We start from the raw sequence: 18537 nt of genomic DNA, 5'->3' as shown, positions 1-18537 counted from the left end.
AAAATATCATGTAGATACAGACAAACATAAACTAAGGAGGAAGACTAGATGTAAATTTAACTGAAAACAGCTAAATCTGTCCATCAGGTGGATGTGGTTAATATACACAAACACCGTATTATGGGGAAAGAAAACAAACAAACAAAAACCCCACAGGATCCAATCAAGTCAAAGAATAACAGCAAGGATTTGGGACACCATGTTACAGGCACAAGACAAACTGTCTACATTTCAAAGCAAGAGATTCAAGTAAGTTTGAATTCTACTCTGACTAAAATCGTACTGCTTTATGCGTGGGTACCAGTACTTTCAGTATATTCCTGTTAGACTTTCTTACTTCCCAACTGCCAGGCCAAGAGGTCTCTGAAGCACAGAAGTCATTCTCTGTGGGCTAGAACAAGCCACATAACAGTCTTGGCAACCAAAAAGAGAAATTACAGGGGATTCTTGCTGTATACCTGCAGTGAGAATCAGCATGGTTAATGCCATTGTGCACTTAAGCAGCTAATCCCTAAAAAGTCACTGCTCAGCATGTATGAAATGAGATTTCCAGAGATTTATATTTTCGCCAAGTGTTAGCAGAGCTTCACAAGTATTTTCACAGAGGATCGACAACTGGTGAATCAAAACCCTCCAGCAAAGCAGCAGCACTCCACAAATCACTTACAGAATTTTCTTTATAAAAGTAAACAAAAAGAATGGATTTTCCTCTTGACCTTGACTGAGAAGAAACAGTTGCTTGTTCTACAGCTTCCCTCCTTCCTCCCCCTGAAAAAAACCAACCTAAAATATAGACACAGAATTTTCCATCTATATACACCTCACAGCTCAACGAAGTTACAACTAAGTGGTTTGTAATAAAAAAAACACCGATCAGCTTGTTCCCACATTATAGGAAACCTATTGCTAACATGCAAGAATTTAAACAACAGAAAGGTAAAAAACACCACCTCCTCCCCCCCCCAAAAAAAAATTTGTCTTCCAGATATCAAAGCATTTGAGAGGGGATTTCTCAACCAGCCACTGGTGTGCACACCAACAGTAACTCTATTCTGTGGTGCGCGTAAGTTGAAACTCCAGAATCTGGCCCTACCAGAATGTCCCAGCATCTCCAATTTCATGACTAAAATGATGTATTTTGTTTCTCAAAATTCTCTTTATCTTCTCAAAAGCTGGCCTAATGACTCCTGTAGATGTAGTCTCTGCTGTACTTTTAACTCAGAATGCAGGTGAGACCCCCAAGATTAGCTTTGCAGAGGCCAAAGGGCCAGACACACCATGAGGATGGGTTTCAAATCTCTCTATTTTGCAGAGCACCACTAGGGGGGTCACAGTTCCTCACTTAGAGATGTCCTGAGGCTTTGTAACCAGCTATACCAGCCTTTCAAGAGAGCTGTGAAGGAACTAGAAAAAAAAAAAATCAGCACTGTGGTTAGCCTGTCCTTGCTGGGCAGCTTCCTGCATGAGCAGAAATTAAGGCTATTTTCAAACCTCCACGTCTAGCCATTAGGGCTAGCTCCCACTTTTGCACCTCCAAATCTAGGCCAAAGTCTTTCCTCTGCAAATGGGCATCATGACTACCTTAAAACTCAGGCTTTAAGAAACCAGGAAGGCTGTCTCCGTAAAGGGGCAGACATACCTTTCATCCACTGCCATTTTCTTCAAGAACTTTGTTGTTCTTCCCCATACTGCTTAAACATGAAAACTATTTTATCCAAGACATGCATACTGAAAAGGCCACACATATAATTCATCGGTCTTCTATTAACATATGAAAGATTTTGGAATTTCTAGAATATCACTGTGCTGACAACTTCTAAGATGACAGAACAACCAAATAAAATACAAAAGTGCTTTCAGAAAAACAATACAGAAAAAAAAGGTGAGAAGAAGAAGGTACTTTCTTGTGAATACATTTTTAAGACAAGAGGACTTTACTTTAAAACATAAAAATACCACAGCTCAGTGGTCTGCCTAGTAACTTTTTAAAGTCGAGACACACTCTTTGCAAGCCTTCCTGAATGACTAAGTAAAGGCCAGAAATATTTCCATATAAAAGAGATTACTTTTAGAATTCGTTTCCTAAACATTCATCATCCAACATAATTTATGTTTTCATAAAAAAATAATGCATTTCTTCTAAAAAGGAAAAGGTATAGTACAATCTGACTTCTATTTTCAGTGAAAATCATACTGCAGCTGAAGTAGAACAAAAAGAAGTAACAGAGACAGATGTTCAGTTTATACATATTAATGTAAAGTATCCTATTACACTAATGAACCTATTTTTAAATGCTTTTCTCTTTACCTATGGAATTTCAAAACAAGCTCTAGCATATCGTAACAACTTCCAGTTCTTTCATCTTCTACTCATGTATTTAAGAACATTAAAAAAAAAATCCTGGATGCATATCAAGGTAAAAAAAAAAAAAATTAACTTGAATGCCTACTTTTCTTTTCTGAAAGTGATACGAGATAAAGTCCTTAACCTCTTGTGGTCAGAGAGCCAGCTGAGCTTCACAGAATGGAATAAATAACCCAAGTCTCTTCTACTTTTCATGTTTTCATTGTTGGCTACAGCTAAAGTTTAGTGCTTCCTTAGACTTCAGTTATTCCTGTGGCATCTTATTTTCATTTTCTGTTTTAATATCTATCATGGGGAAGAAAATAATTAAGATACCTTCCCCTTCCCATTAATGAAAGGAAACAAGGCAGCTTTCTAGCTAATACTGCACTGCTGATACTATTTCAATGAGAATTCCACAACCAAGGACCGTACTTAATTATAAAATCATCAGTGAAGAACATAAATATACTCCTTAATCAGGCTGTAAAAACAGGTAACTTCCTAATATCCATTGACTGAAAAATACATATAAAGTATTACACTTCCAAAGAACATGTATTTACCTTTGTTGCAAGTTGTGACACTGAAGATGAAACTTCATCATGAAGAAACTGGTCTTTATTCTCAAAAAAAGGATAAAGACAAAAAAGGCCCACAGTCAGTTTTGGTTGGACAATTAGCAGTGACACATTTTAGAGTATTCATAAATGCTTTTGTTCTGTTCAGCCCATCATAAAAGAAATTTGACAAAATGTGATCACAATGAAAAACTAAGTGAACACTACTAAAATTGGAAAAGTGAACAAAAATACACTTTGAATGATGAAAAATGTTGCATCAGATGCAAAGACCAAAACCAAACCCTTACAAAACCACAAACCCCACACCCCAAAGAGAGATCAGGAAAACACCATCATAAAAATTTTAATACAATTAAAAATAAAATATCTACACCGATTTTCTGAACACCATACTGGGGGATGGTCTACACAGTCTCTGTAGGCTGGGGGGAGAGGAAGCATTACATTTACTGAAATCAAGGACAGACTTCGGCCCACATCCTTTCCCCTCCATTTGAAACTGAAGATTTCTGAAGAAAACCAGAGTAGTAGAGATGCTCTTGAAGGGAACTCCATAGGGTAGCATTTCTGTCCATCTTTAAATTAAGCTGGCGTCTTAGTACACTCAGGCCATTCTATTACTATCAATGTTCTTCTCAAGACTGCGCAGGTAAGATCAGTGTCAGGAGTACTTTAGAGGCTAAAGAAAGATACAGAAGTGGGGCATAGCATACAGAAATTACGTAATTTTCACTTTCTTCACCCTGTGCTTTCATAAGAAAAATGCTACTTTGTTTTTTTGCTTTACATATAACTGCAAATGCAAACAGTCCCCAAGTACAAAACAAGGCCAGCTATCTATAACTGAACCAAAACACATAGTATCCCAGCTCCTACACATTACCATGTAGCTCCTTCACTTTGCTAACAGCATCAGAAAGAAGTGAGAAAGTCAGCATGAGAAGCATTAGATATTTCTAGTCATGTGGGGGCCCAGAGCTTTGTCTTGAGCAAAAGGCTTCAAATCCCATGCTTTTTTTTTTTATTATATTTATTTCTTAATATTTCAAAAATATTTTTATTTTTTTATTTATTTATTAATGGTTCCACTTACTTTATAGGCAATACTTTATGTTATATAAGGGACAAGGATAGCGTTACACACAGAATCACACACAGAATCCCAAGGGTTGGAAGGGACCTAAAAAGATCATCTAGTCCAACCCCCCTGCAAGAGCAGGGTAACCTACAGTACATCACACAGGAACTTGTCCAGGCGGGCCTTGAATATCTCCAGTGTAGGAGACTTCACAACCCCCCTGGGCAACCTGTTCCAGTAAAGACCAACACACTATAGTTCAGTAATAAGTATATGTTGAAGTAATCTGTAGATAGATAGCTTTACATGTTGGGGCAGAACACAAAGTCAGGAACTCCTATTATCCAAAATGAGACTATTACTTCCTGTGAATCTTAACAAGTTATTTAACTTCCGGATTTTGGTTAGCAGTCTTCAACGGAGGATATTATTGTAGATGGGATACCAAAAAAGAAAGAGCTAAGATCTTCTCTAAATTAGGTTAAATTAAGCCCCCCCCCCCTTTTCTCTCTTTAATTTCTTTCACTTTAAGGGAATCACTGGCAATGCTTTAGACAGAAACCCACACACATACCATTTCAGAAGTTTTCTTGTTTCTCCTCAACTGTTAGCTCTCAAACTTTTGACTTGTGCAAAGCGTTTGACACTGTCCCACACAACATCCTTCTCTCTACATTGGAGAGATACCAATTTGATGGATGGAACACTCAGTGGATAAAGAACTGGCTGGATGGCCGCACACAAAGAGTTGTGGTCAATGGCTCGATGTCTGGTTGGAGACCGGTAACGAGTGGTGTCCCTCAGGGATCGGTGTTGGGACCAGTCTTGTTTAACATCTTCATCGCTGACATGGACAGTGGGATTGAGTGCACCCTCAGCAAGTTTGCCGATGACACCAAGCTGTGTGGTCCGGTTGGTATGCTGGAGGGAAGGGATGCCATCCAGAGGGACCTTGACACACTTGTGAGGTGGGCTGATGCCAACCTTATGAAGTTCAACCATGACAAGTTCAAGGTCCTACACCTGGGTTGGAGCAATCCCAGGCACAGCTACAGACTGGGCAAAGAAGAGGACATGAGCCGGCAGTGTGCGCTCGCAGCCCAGAAAGCCAAACGTATCCTGGGCTGCATCAAAAGGAGCATGACCAGCAGGTCAAAAGAGGTGATCCTGCCCATCTACTCTGCTCTTGTGAGACCTCACCTGGAGTATTGTGTGCAGTTCTGGTGTCCTCAACATAAAAAGGACATGGAACTGCTTGAACAAGTCCAGAGGAGGGCCACGAGGATGATCAGGGGACTGGAGCACCTCCCGTGTGAAGACAGGCTGAAGAAGTTGGGGCTGTTCAGGCTGGAGAAGAGAAGGCTGCGTGGAGACCTCATAGCAGCCTTCCAGTATCTGAAGGGGGCCTACAGGGATGCTGGGGAGGGACTCTTCGTCAGGGACTGTAGTGACAGGACAAGGGGTAATGGGTTAAAACTTAAACAGGGGAAGTTTAGATTGGATATAAGGAGGAAATTCTTTCCTGTTAGGGTGGTGAGGCACTGGAATGGGTTGCCCAGGGAGGTTGTGAGTGCTCCAGTGTTCAAGGCCAGGTTGGATGAAGCCTTGTGTGGGATGGTTTAGTGTGAGGTGTCCCCGCCTATGGCATGGGGGTTGGAACTAGATGATCTTGAGGTCCTTTCCAACCCTAACTATTCTATGATTCTATGATTAAGTTGCAAAGCTTTAGACTTAACACGATGGCACCTCTGCTTGGACACAGGGTGAAAGCTAGAGAACACTTCATCCGTCCAAATCTTTCCAAGAAGATAAAAGCAAAAAAAAAAAAAAAGGGGAAAAAAAAAGGGGGGGGGGGAGGGAAGCAAGAACTAGAAAAGCCTCAAGGGGAAGCATGGTAAGAGGATAATTCATCTCAGACATTCAGAGCTGGCAGAGCTACCATTTCAAAAACCAACAATATCATCTCCAGAACACACAAGATACTGTTGGTACCTCCCAAAGCCATAGCACCTCTCATTTTAATCCTTCCAGCTCTCCAAATATCTTAAGAAGGATAATAAGAATATGAAAGCACACAGAGACTTCATGCTGTACTACAAAGAAAAGAAAAAATGGACGTGTGAAAGCATACAGCCTCTAGCAAGCCAGAGCACAATGAAGTAAGAGCGTGAAGCAACTTTCACAGTGAAAATTTATAGGGGAAAACCGAGAGAGGCAATGAGCATCTCATACTATAATGCCAGCATAATAAAATGTGATTATCATTGTTGGTAAAAGATGCAATTCACAATATGTAGATGACAAAAAGAAGTAGTAATTTGCTTTAAAAATGTGACAACTAGGGCTCTGTTTCTGTGCTAATACAGGGCTGCTTCTCTTGGTCATACAAGGTGCAGCCTCATAAGGAATGAGACAGTCTGCAGCAACTACGCTTGTGCAGCAGAGGCTGGTAGTAAGACAACACAAAGTTGAAAGATACAAAATACAAAGATTAAAAGATATGAAACCCTCAAGAAAGCAACTGGTGTGAACGCAATACCTAAAATGCATTTTTTGGAGCAGAAGACCTATCATGTATCCATAGTATCCTTTTAAGATACGCTGCCTAAGAAAATGAGACTTGGACAACAGTAATTCTGCTTGTGATGTTCATTTTCACGTTCCATGTCCTTGCTGGGAAGAGTCAAGGAGAAAAGGCAAGAGGTCATATACCACCCACCTTCACTTGTTACCCACAGAATAATCTACATGTTTTAGTGATACACATTAGTACACCCTCTTCCAATGCATATTCTCTACTTCTGTTACCATTCTGAGATGAGGGAGGCTACGATTTGGTTTTTCAAATCTTATTAAGGGGGCAATCTACTGTACAGCTACACATAAAGAATGAAGGCGAGTTTTCTTTATCATGCTGCCTAACATGCTGACCTTCAACACTTACAAATTATTTCAATGTATTTTAGTCTGGGCAGTTTACAGTTCATTTTTTACTTCAACTTAAAAGAAAAACATAGAGCACACTACAGTATTTAGTAACTAACAGATGAATAAATGCTAACACTAGTGGGAAATGCTGATCAGCAACTTGAATAGCCCTCCAGTTCTGGCAGGGGAAGGTTGGTATGCACAGTGTGTTTTCATAGGGAAACAAGTGCCCTTTTGTTGGACATACTGCAAACCATAAGGTACTCAAGGGATTAATTCAACTAGCACACAAACCTTTTTGTACAGAGATCAAAATTGTAATCTACTTCCCTCAGCTTCCTTTGTGGTAAAGTAATTAATTAGTCTCTTTAGATCATTCACTTTCATAATTCAGGCCAAGATAAGAAACACTGGACATCAAAGTGTTAAGGCAAATAATAGCATCACCTCACCCTGCATGCCCTTCTTTTGCTATAGTACATAAAATGGTGTATTATTGATTTTCCCTACCCAGTTGTGGAACCTTCCTATTGTACACGCACTAGCTGTCAAAGCCAAGCACAAGTAAGAGTAAACAAGCTATTATTAAAAGCGTAGGTCCTTTAGGTACAAATTCTTGCCCTTATACTGACCTATTACATCCTCTCTGCCTATCATCACATCCCATCAAGGACTGAGTGTAATTTAAAGTCTAGGTTATCATGCCTGTAAGTGAAAATTAGATTATGAACCACAAATGTATCATTTAAGTGGGAAAAACCCCAAAACAAACACCACCTCAAGAGATACAATCCAGGGTAGAATGTAACATAATTCCCAGTATCCCACAAACCTCATGAAGTAACTTAGAAATAGGAGAGAGGTAGGTTAAAAAAAATTAAATAAAAACAAACTCAGGAAAACACAAACCTGAAAGTTAACCTCTGAAACTGGAAAGAGTCCCAAAACACTGATTACAAACCAAACAGTTGAACAACTATATATACACAGCCTGGCCAGAAACAGCACAGATTCGGAAGAGATCACACTGCCAGATCACCATCTTAAAATACAGCTAACAAAAGAAACCTTTTCCTTGAGTTTGAGTAGGATCTTGCTGTAACGTCAAATGAAATGAGCAGATGTCACTCTGCCTAATTTTAGAACTGAATCAAAACCAGTGCAAAATGCTCTAAAACATGGATGAGAAGAAAGTTATCAGCTGAAGATAAGTGTTTTCTTCATTGCACCTATAATACACACCTGGAAAAGATCAATGTGTGACCATATGCTTTCTAAGTCAAGAAATTCAGGCAGCAGTGATCAAATATAAATGGGCACTGAAACCAGTATACTATTTTCAACTTTTCTTTTAACATTACTTAAAAATAAAGCTGAACTATACCTGAATACTCACACAAAACTTAACATGCTCTTTGAGGAAAAACAAAGTTTGCAATTTTAACAAATAGAGGATGCATTACGCAGTCATACCTAGCTTTCTTCTGGGACACGAGGTTATGAGTCCAGCAAACATAACTCCATGCTAAACTGTGAATTGCCTCTGCTTCCTTCTGGTAGAGGCAGCTTTGACTGAAATCAAGATTATTTCATTAGTCTTGTCAGTATTTCATCTACTGCTAGATCTCAGTCTTCCACTTTTATGTCCCTAAAGCAATTAACTAAACCAAACTAGACATCAGGGCAGATGGTGTAAACTGAAAATTTCCTATTACTATCATCAATGAAAAATGTTAACCTAGGCACTTCTGAAGTCTGCTCATGCTCAAGACCATTTCAGTATTTTAAACTCACTTTTCTCTTTCATAGAAAATACTTTTCCACTCCAGACTGCTCACTACACTTAAACCATCTACATTATGACAATAAGCCATTTTAAACAGCACTATGACTAAATAGTGACAGTGACTCCTATCCTGAATATTTCTTCTGCCAGCCTTGGGCAAAACTGAAAATGTATTGTCCATAAATTAGACATTAGGAAGAAATTCTTTACTATGAGGATGGTGAGACACTGGAACATGTTACCCAGAGAAGTTGTGGATGTGTCATCCCTAGAAGTGTTCAAGGCCAGACTGAACAGGACTTGGAGCAACCTGGTCTAGTGGAAGGTGGCCCTGCCTGTGGCAGGAGTTTGGAACTAGATGATCTTTAATGTCCCTCCTAATCCAAACCACTCTATGATTTTAAATTGGATATAAGGAGGAAATTCTTTCCTGTTAGGGTGGTGAGACACTGGAATTGGTTGCCCAGGGAGGTTGTGAGTGCTCCATCCCTGGCGGTGTTCAAGGCCAGGTTGGATGAGCCTTGGGTGGGATGGTTTAGTGTGAGATGTCCCTGTCCATTACGGGGGGTTGGAACTAGATGATCTTGAGGTCCTTTCCAACCCTAACTATTCTATGATTCTATGATTCTATAAAAATGTAAAAATCTAAGTATGTTAAAGCATTACACTTTCATCTTGGGATATACTGAGTAGACAACACCAATTTTGAAACATGCTTCTAAAATATAATTCATCAGACCACTGACTTTAAAAGTCTGGACCACTATTTCAGATACAGCCAATAACACATCCAATGAATTTAAAAATGTTTCTGTCTTCCAGGCCCTAATCTTTTTTAAGTACCTATTATTCAAGAGACCAACTGGAAGATGAAAAACAGATTTCATATGTTTACACCTTTCAAATTAGTATTAATACTGAATAAATCAAAATTAAGATGATGCTCTTTCCTTCAGCATCCACAGCTGTCAAGAACTCATTTAGCATTTTTAAAAATTTTGTTCTATTCAACCACTTCAGTTATTGCTTCACATTCCACTACATTTTAAAATAGACTAAATTATTTCCATATTTTTACTGTCAATTGATACAAATGGGCAAACATACTGGAGAAGATTAATTTCAGAATGTAAGTATTTACATAAGAATACTTTTGTAGTTCTGCATTTTATTGGCATTACAAAGAGAAACATCAGAACACCAGATTCCAGTGCTCTCTGTTTCTATATCAATACATGAGGTTATTCTAATACTTGTTCACATTATTGTGCATCTCCGTAGTAAGTGGTTATAATATATCTTATGCAGACTTGGCTTCTCTGAAATATTTTTGGGAGAATTTTACTAAAGATTAAGCACCTTAAAAAAAATTAAAAAGCTCAGTTCATTAAGAATTTAGTTTTACCCAATGTACAATCTTTCAAATACGTTTCAAGAAATGGAAACACCTATATTAAGATCAAAATACCACCGGTGTCAATGATGAAATAAAAAAGTCAAATAATTGATTTTACTTTAGTTGCTGCAGTAATCCAAATATTGTAGCTAAGTTTTCAATTTTTATGAGATTTCTGACTGAAAAATCTGACAATTATTTTTAGCAACTTATTCATACTAGGAAGTTAGTATTTGCTTTTTTCTGATCCAGAAAACAAACCAACAGATGCTAACTCAAAAGATAGTACCTGACATACAATTTTTATTCAGTCATGGCATTTGCAGTTAAATTATGTATCTTTAAAAGTACTTGCATGAGTAATGGCAATATTTTCATAGTATAAATTCTGCAAAGCAGGTTGAACACATTATTTTTGGTTATAGTATTCACACAGACCCATCCTGGAGCTCTTCACAAAGAACCAGTGGCAAAACTTGTTGGTAATGTATCTCTGATGATGACAGAACTAAAAGATAGTCTACCTGGCAATGTGTTCAGTAACTTCTAATAACTCTATTTATGTTACAGATGTCCTCATGCAATCTGGCAAACAGTTTCTATCAAAGCAAGAAAAAAAAATATATAAACCTATTTTGCCAGCAAAGAATTAATGTGATATAAAAGATTAATTCTTTTTCAAAGAGCACATTTTTTAGCTCGTATATAAATAATAGCAAGTCCAGCACTGCTAAGAGAATATGGCTCCAAAACACCTTGCAAGCCTCCATGAAGACACAACAAATAGTTTAGAGAAAGTGGATCTCGAGCAGTTATGTGGAGAAGATAGTGGGTTTGTGGATCAGTAAAAGGGGATAACTGTATTAGACTGGAGAAGATAGCCATGGCTCATGACAAACTGAGGCAGTCGGAGCTGGTAAAGCAGAACTGGGTCGAGGAAAGATACAACAAGTGATAAAAATGACAAATGGGGGAGGGGAAGGGGATGTACTAAGGAAAACCTTGAAAGCAAGAACAGAGATTTAAATGTAAATTTCCTTAAACAAAGGGAGGCCAGCTGAAGAAATGGAAATCAAAAGATGAGGAGGGCTTAAACTTCATGCCATAAGCAACAACATTCAGCTATGGGATTTGCACGGACTAGGGGATGGGGAAATGCAGCGTAAGTATTAGGAGCTGCAGAGGAAGTAATCACCATCAAGATGGGAAGTGAGGGTCTGCATGAGAATTTCTGCTGTCTAGACAGAAAGACAAATAATAATGTTATAAACAAGAAAAAAAAACAAACTTGGACTTTATAGAGGAAACAGCAGTAAAGTATCAGACACAAATTCTCTTTTGCACAACAGATAAAAACCACTGACAACCTCCAGCTTACATGCTTGACTGAAAGAAAGAGATACTGATGTTGCCTATAGCTGGAGACCAGCCATACAGTAAGAGCTTTGTAGGACTTCTAAGAGTCAGAATAAACCCACAGCAAGAGGATAAGAGGTGAGAAGATCTGATCCAGGTCAACTGTGCAAAGATGATGGTATAAATGAGGAAGTGAAGCACCTCAGAAATGAAAAGGATTAAAAAGAAGAAAGCCTAAAGCCCCAAAAGACACAGTCAGCTCTGCAAATCTCAAGGAAGACTGTAAGAAAGAAACAGGACCCACTTGAGAAGCTGCTGAAAGATGAATGTGACAAGAAGGAGGAAAAACAAGAAAGGCAGGCCAAGGGAGGGCTCAGGAAAGTCTCTGCTGTCAGTCCCACAATCTAATGCTCAAGACTGATGACAGAATACAGGTGATGGATTTTAGCCAGGAAAATGTCACTGAAATGTCACAAGAACAACTCTGATGAAAGGAAAAAACAGGCTAGCAGAAAGAAGGTATGAAGGAATTACAAAAGTACTGCAGACAGAGCCTGAGACACTGAAATGGTTAGAAAATGAAGGAAAGGCATTAGGCTGGATTAACACTGACTGCTTTATTTTTTAATTAAAAAACACCCTCATTCAACGTATTAGTAGAACATAAGAAATGCTGCTCAGCTCCCATCCATTCCTGCAGGGCCTGTCTGAGTTCGACTCATTCCAAGATGAAAGCCAGTATTAAAATTGTACCAAAGACTTAAACATCTTCATTAAAATAGCTAACTAAAATTCTATATAGCCAACTTTAAAACATCCAGTGAGCAAGTCTAAACAAAATTCAGCATAAAACATACTTTTAAACATATTCTCTTTGAACATAACAAAAAATACTATCAGGGAAACAGATCAAGGCTAAGGATCTGAAATATTTTTACATGAAAGATAAAGTTGTGCATTAGATAATATATCAGCCTAACAACCTAATATACAGATGTATTTTGAAGTTGAGTACCATTTTACATCAGAGCTACGTGCAATATTGACACAGCATTGACATCTCTGAGGACTGATGAGATGATACCAGGACTGCATGGAGAACTTCGCATGAGTGCCACAACATCGCCTTGCAGAAGCCAAAACTCAACCTTTTTCCTTTCCCAAAAATATAACTACAGTTTGAAACATAATGACTATATTACAAACCGAATGCAAGTTTGGCGTGCATCACTGCACATTTCTAGCATATTTTGAGAGACACGCACACACGCAAAAGGCACATTAATTTCGTTTCATAACGTGTATTATTTGTGCGTGTTAAGTTGCCTTCATATATTAATTGTAACTTCAGCCATTAAAGCACCTCCATTGCATGAATTAACAACTATTTCTGCTTCAAAGCATAAATTAAAATTAACTTCTGAGATTCAGACTAAAACTGTCTGGTCTAAAAAAAAAAAAAATAAAAATATACAATAATCCACACATTTATTTACACAAGTACTGTTGCAAAATTTACTTGTCTTTCTTATCTCAGGAAACACCTTACTGTTTTAAGTGTTAACAATTCAAAGCACTTGCATGTATGCAGGAACTTTTGCTAAAAAGTGGCCAGAGGCTGACAATTCCCTCCCATTGCAATTTTCATGTTCTAAAATTTGTTTTTGTTCTCCCCTGGAACAAAATCAAACCATTTTGTATTCCACAGAACCAGAACTGTCAAAACTTCTCTTTTCAGGCCTAAGCTTTTCTATTTAAGAATTACAACATCCTACAAATGCGAATGTCTGCTTGAGTAAGCCCCCATCAGGCTTCATATCTAAGATGATTAAAATGTCTGTAGAGTAACAAAGGGTGCTTTGGGCTGTTGTTTCTTGGGGTTTGGGTTTTTTTTAACTTATAGTAGCCTAGCTCTTTGTTGTTGTCTGTTCCTGCAATGTCCTAATTATTAGGATGCACAGTGAGAACTCCTTCACTCCTCAGCTTTAAAGAAACAGCTTGTAGCATCAACATCTCATTACTCTGGAACACTTTCAACATGGTCTGTTTTAATGGCACAGATGTGACTATCCATTTCTTTCTTTTGAAGTAGAAATTTTCAGCATTATTTATAGCTTGAATGGCGCAAGCTTAAGGATTCTCTTCCCATTTGCCCATTAAAAATGAAAATAAGGACACAATATAGCTGTTGAGGAAAACAACATATTGCAAATCAAAGTAAAAATGTGATGACTGTGGTTCATCTTTTTCACCAAATGATGTATCGGAAAAGAATCTAGAGGAAATTAAATCTAACAGTAGACTTCTGCATGAAATCTAATGCTGGGGTTTCTTAATTTACTAAAAAACACTCAAATTATCTGGATTTTGGCTTTCAAGACAGAAAATTAGGGAAGCCCTGGATTCTGTTCCTCTTGATGAGGTAATCCTCCATTCACAGTTTAAGCAGGCTGTACCATGACAGCTTAAACAGAGCAGAGGCTGAGGAAGACTGAAACTTTCTCATGTATAGCTAAGGTACCAAGAGAAATGCCCCTCACTCCTCCAAGCTCTGGTGGTGCTACTGTCCTCCAAAATCAAGGGTCTGGACAACTCAGGTCAGGACACAGCAGCAGCAAAATGCAGATGATTACCAAATTCCCCTACACATTACTGGATTTCACTCTCTTGCAGTCATTTTATTGGGAGCAAAACCAGGTTCTGATTAAACCTCAAAGATGTCAAAGATGAAAAGGAAGGTCCTAGAAATGAATCAGCTGTAACAAGTGGAACAAGCACCTCACGCTTTCTCCTTGACACCTGTCCAAGCCATGTTTTAGACATACTATACCTACGGCTGACCTAGAAGCTGCCTTTGATAGATCACAAGTATAACAATGACAATCAAATGGCCATAGTTTTCCATATAGTCTACCCTTTCTTAAAGTGTACCTAAACTCTAAGATAACTACTAATTTAAATATTTTGAGGGGAGGGGTTGGGTTTATTGGTTTGGGTTTTTTTTCCCCTCAGTTATCCAATATTCTTGACTTTAACAGACAAAACAACTAATAGCTCATGGTCTCCACTTTCTTTGCAAACTACAATACAACCTCTCTAACTTTTCCAAATCCTTTATCTTAATATTTCATTTAGCACCTTAGAATAATTTGGTTTTCCCCTGCCTCCTCCAACACAAAACCAACAAATTTTATTTTCCAGTGCCATTGGTAATAGACATTGAGGGAGTTGGAAAGGAATTTTCTTAAGATTTAGGAAAATTGCAAATAATTTGCACCAGAAATTATTGTCATCACCACTGTAAATTGAGACTGCTGCTAATGGAACAGAGGCCCAAGACAGTAAATACAATTGGACAGGACAAAAACAAACAAACAAACAAAACCCCAAACCCAAATAAAAGGAAAAAAAATATAAAAAAACCCCACACTAAATCAACAAACAAGCAAAAGAAAAAAAACCCAACCAACCTCTTGTTAATAAAGTAAAGGATGGGAGAATTGTCAGGATAAGAAATGATTCTGAAGAACCATTTTCTGACTGGGAGGCTAAGGTCAAGGAGCCTCAAAGAGGGTTTGGAGTGCTTGCGATAAAGAGCAACAGTGGGATTTACTAACTAATTTAACTAATTTACTTTCAGTGGGAAGCTAACCTTTGGTGTGCAGGGAGGTTTCGGGAGGTTGGCAAGTCTAGGAGGGCTGTAGATAGCAAAAGCCAGCAGCTTAGTGAAAGCAGTGGAAGCTTCCAAGCACCTGAAGATAGGAACTGTAGTAGAGAGAGGCTAGATGTTGTATGAGAGTTTATGGGAGATACTTCAGGTGGCCTCCAACACCACAATCCCTCTTCATTCCCTAAAGGAGGTCTCCAAAGTTAGCATCTGTTCTTCCACTCTCACAGGAGAAGATCCTAATCATCCATATGAATCCATGTGACAGCTGCTTTCAAACAAGTAGCAACAGCTAGAGCTCTAATGCAAACTGTGCAGGGAAAAGGACAGTGCAAAGCAGGACTAGGGAGCAGACTGGTGAGTTTGCTCACTGGAAGATGGAGGGAATAACAGCTGCAACTGGGAGAAGCAGCTGCCACACATGCTGACAACCCATAGCAGCTATCAACTAGAAACTCAAGAAGGTAGATTATCCAGATGCCTACCTTGCTTGGAAGAGCTGGAGTGTAGGACAGCCATAGGGCGGGAAGCTAGGTGGGTTTTTATACATTCTTTTGAATACAAACCTCACCAGTTTGTGGCCCGGAGCAACCGCTTGTGCCAGATATGCAGGTCTCCTGCAACTTCTCTTACATCTACGGATACTCTGTGGCAACAGAAGATCAGTTCGGCAACAAAGCAGTACTGGCCCATGTAACAGGCTCCCGAGCTGGATTGACGCCTACTTGTTGTTAAGTTTTTGAAGGCAAGTCAACAAAAATTCTTTTAGCCGTTTTGCCTGATACTCAACCGATACCCTCCTTATCAGGCTGTATTTATTAGGCAACCAGTACTGTGGGAAGGTCACTGCTGATATTTAACATCATTTAAGAATGAAAGCTTTCGAATAAGATTACGGCTATTTAAAGATAGCCAAGTACCACTACGGAGACTATAGAAAAAGCAATCCTGCCAAAACACCAGCGCTTCACACAAACACGCACACATCTGCAAATGAAGTTCACGTTCTTGCAAATCCCCGTTTAATGTATTGTGCTTAACAGATGGGTTGCGGAGCCCCTGCCCAGGGCTGGGAGAGAAAGTACCCTGCGGTATGAAGCCGCTGGAATGAAGGACAGCGAGTCTCAGCAGTGCCGGAGGCCGGCTGCTGGAGGAAAACAGGGCAGGACAGACCAGCGAGCACCCCGAATTATGGGGTGACAGTTGCACGCCGCGCGCAAGCACCCCGTTCTCCAGCCACGGCCAGGCTGCCGGCACATCCAGCGGGGGGAAAAGTGATTACTCATGCAGCCGTAGGGGAAAGCAGCGGGAGTACGGCGCGGGGCCGAGCCTCGCGACCCCTCCCCGGCCACCGCAGGGCTCCGCCGCCGCCGCCGGCCGCCCCCACCCGCCGCCGGGCTCCGCGCTCCTACCTGGGGGCCCGCAAAGGCGGCGGCGGCGCAGGCGGCGGCGGGCGGCGGGCCGCGGGGACGCGTCTCCTCCTCCTCGGGCGAGTCGTCCAGCAGAACTTTGCTGCTCTTGTTGAGCTTCCACATGGCGGGCGCGGAGGTGACGGCTCTCGCCTCCCTTCGTCCCGGCGGCGACGGGGCCAGGAAGGAGAGGGCGATGCCTTCGCGGCCCCGGCCGGGGCGGCGCGGCGCGGCTCGGAAGGGCTGTCACCCGGCCGGGGGCTCCCGGGGCTGGAGGGAAGGAGGAGCGCTGCCTGGCGGTGCCGGGAGCCCGCCCCCTGCGAACGCCTCGCCCGCCGGCCTGCTAGCGGCCCGGGCCCCGCCACCCGGCCTGGCAGCTCCGGGGAGCCGGGCGTGAGGAGGATCCCGCCCGCGGCGGCGGGGTCGCGTCCCCCGGCTGTGCCGCTCCTCACCTGCAGCCGCTCCCCGCGCGGGCCGCCTCCCACCGCTGCCGCGCTGCCATGTTTGCGGGGCGGGGGCAAGAAGGGAGGGAGGGGGCTTCCCCGTCACCCCGGCAACCGGCGCGGCGCCGGCCGAGCTCGGACAGCGCCGGCCTCGGGCGGGGGTCGGCCCTCCCTTACGGCCGGGCCCTGGCAGCCCCCCGGGACTCGCCCCGCAGAAGAGCCCCCGCAGCCCTGTGCGGGCACGGGAAGGACCCCAGGAGCAAGGTCCCGCCGAAGAGGGGCCGTAGCGTGCCGGGTAGTGCGGACGGCGCTGCCCGGGCAGCGGTGACCGCGGAATATCGGCGCGGGGTGCTCTGAGGTGCACTCGGGCCTGTCCGTGGTGCTGGGGCAGCGGTACCCGCACGACGCCGGGGGCGGCCCGACACCCCCTTAGGTGGCCCAGGAGTAGCCGCCGAGCCCTCCCCGGCCCGGCCCGGCGTGGTGCACCCCAGGAAAGGCAGGCTTCTCAGCTACGCCTCGCAGCTGGGCCGAGACAGGCACCACACGTCTTCCCCTTCCCTCCCCCCTCGCCGCACGGAGCCCTGCAGCCAGGGCAGAACAGCCTGGTGCGTCCGGCTGGAGTCCAGTGTGTCCCAGTTCAGTGGCTGAACGATACAGACTTAATACCCATGTACCACCTGGTATTTCCAACAGGCCTGGTTTCAAACAGATGGAAATGGCAATGGCTTCAACGGCTTCGAGCAATCTGGTCTAGTGGAAGGCGTCCCTGCATGTGGCAGAGGGGTTGGAACGAGATGATCTTAACATCCTTTCCAACCCTAGCCATTCAGTGATTCCATGATTCTATGTGCTACCATACTTTTTCATAAAAAGTCCCCACCCAGGCACTCATTTATCCATAATCAACACGCAGTTAAGGTTAGGTGCCCAAAGAACCATGGAAGTATACTAAAAAGACATTTTTGGTTGTTCTGCTTGCTTAACATTACTGTGATTTAATGAAAAGCCATAACCCTCAAGCATCCCTCAAGAAAGAACCTCAAGTCTTCTTTGATTGCCTGATCTGCTCCGGGGCCACACAACAGCAATTTAGCCACAGCAATGCTTTGCTGAGGGTGTTTTCAGCTTCAATGTGCTCCTACCTGCTAAGCCAGAAAAGAGCTGACCCCAGGGCTGGAAGGCCAGCTCCCACAGGCCGATTGCTCCGTGTGCCACCCGTGCCTAAGGGGAGTAGCTTCCCTGTCAGTGGCATATGGACACCCACAGAGTCAAAGTTTACAAATCAATGAAAAAACCACCACTTTTTCTGTAATAAAACACCCTAATCCATAACCACGAACTTCAGAGGCATTATGGCTTCAACTATAATCTCGCTTCTGTACTGATTAAGGATTTCTGTAATGGCTTAGGAATGCTGTGTAGCTAACTATAATTTATTACCTAACTGCACAAAGACACATTCACTTCACTTGAACCTGAAATCATGGAATTTACACCAATTCAGTTTTAGACCTCGGTCTTGAAAATGAGCTTTGCAAAATTATAT

At 41.7% G+C, this 18537-nt stretch overlaps 1 protein-coding gene across 2 annotated transcripts in view; it reads right to left on the bottom strand.

Annotated features, from left to right (window-relative positions):
• The window catches only part of TDRP (testis development related protein), a 29387-nt gene extending 12307 nt beyond the window's left edge, over positions 1 to 17080 (bottom strand). The window contains exons 1-2 of one of the 2 annotated variants that reach the window (XM_065681546.1): positions 16552 to 17080; positions 2911 to 2970 (exon numbers count right to left, since the gene is read on the bottom strand). In XM_065681546.1, the coding sequence (XP_065537618.1) occupies positions 2911 to 2970; positions 16552 to 16674 (183 nt within the window). In that variant the 5' untranslated portion in view covers positions 16675 to 17080. The remainder of the gene's footprint in view (positions 1 to 2910; positions 2971 to 16551) is intronic. The other variant, XM_065681547.1, reaches the window with a different exon arrangement.
• Between the last annotated feature and the right edge of the window lie 1457 nt (positions 17081 to 18537).

The sequence above is a fragment of the Lathamus discolor genome, chromosome 5, assembly GCF_037157495.1.
Source record: "Lathamus discolor isolate bLatDis1 chromosome 5, bLatDis1.hap1, whole genome shotgun sequence".
Taxonomy (NCBI): Eukaryota; Metazoa; Chordata; class Aves; order Psittaciformes; family Psittacidae; genus Lathamus; species Lathamus discolor.
This window is presented reverse-complemented; position numbering and strand designations above follow the sequence as displayed.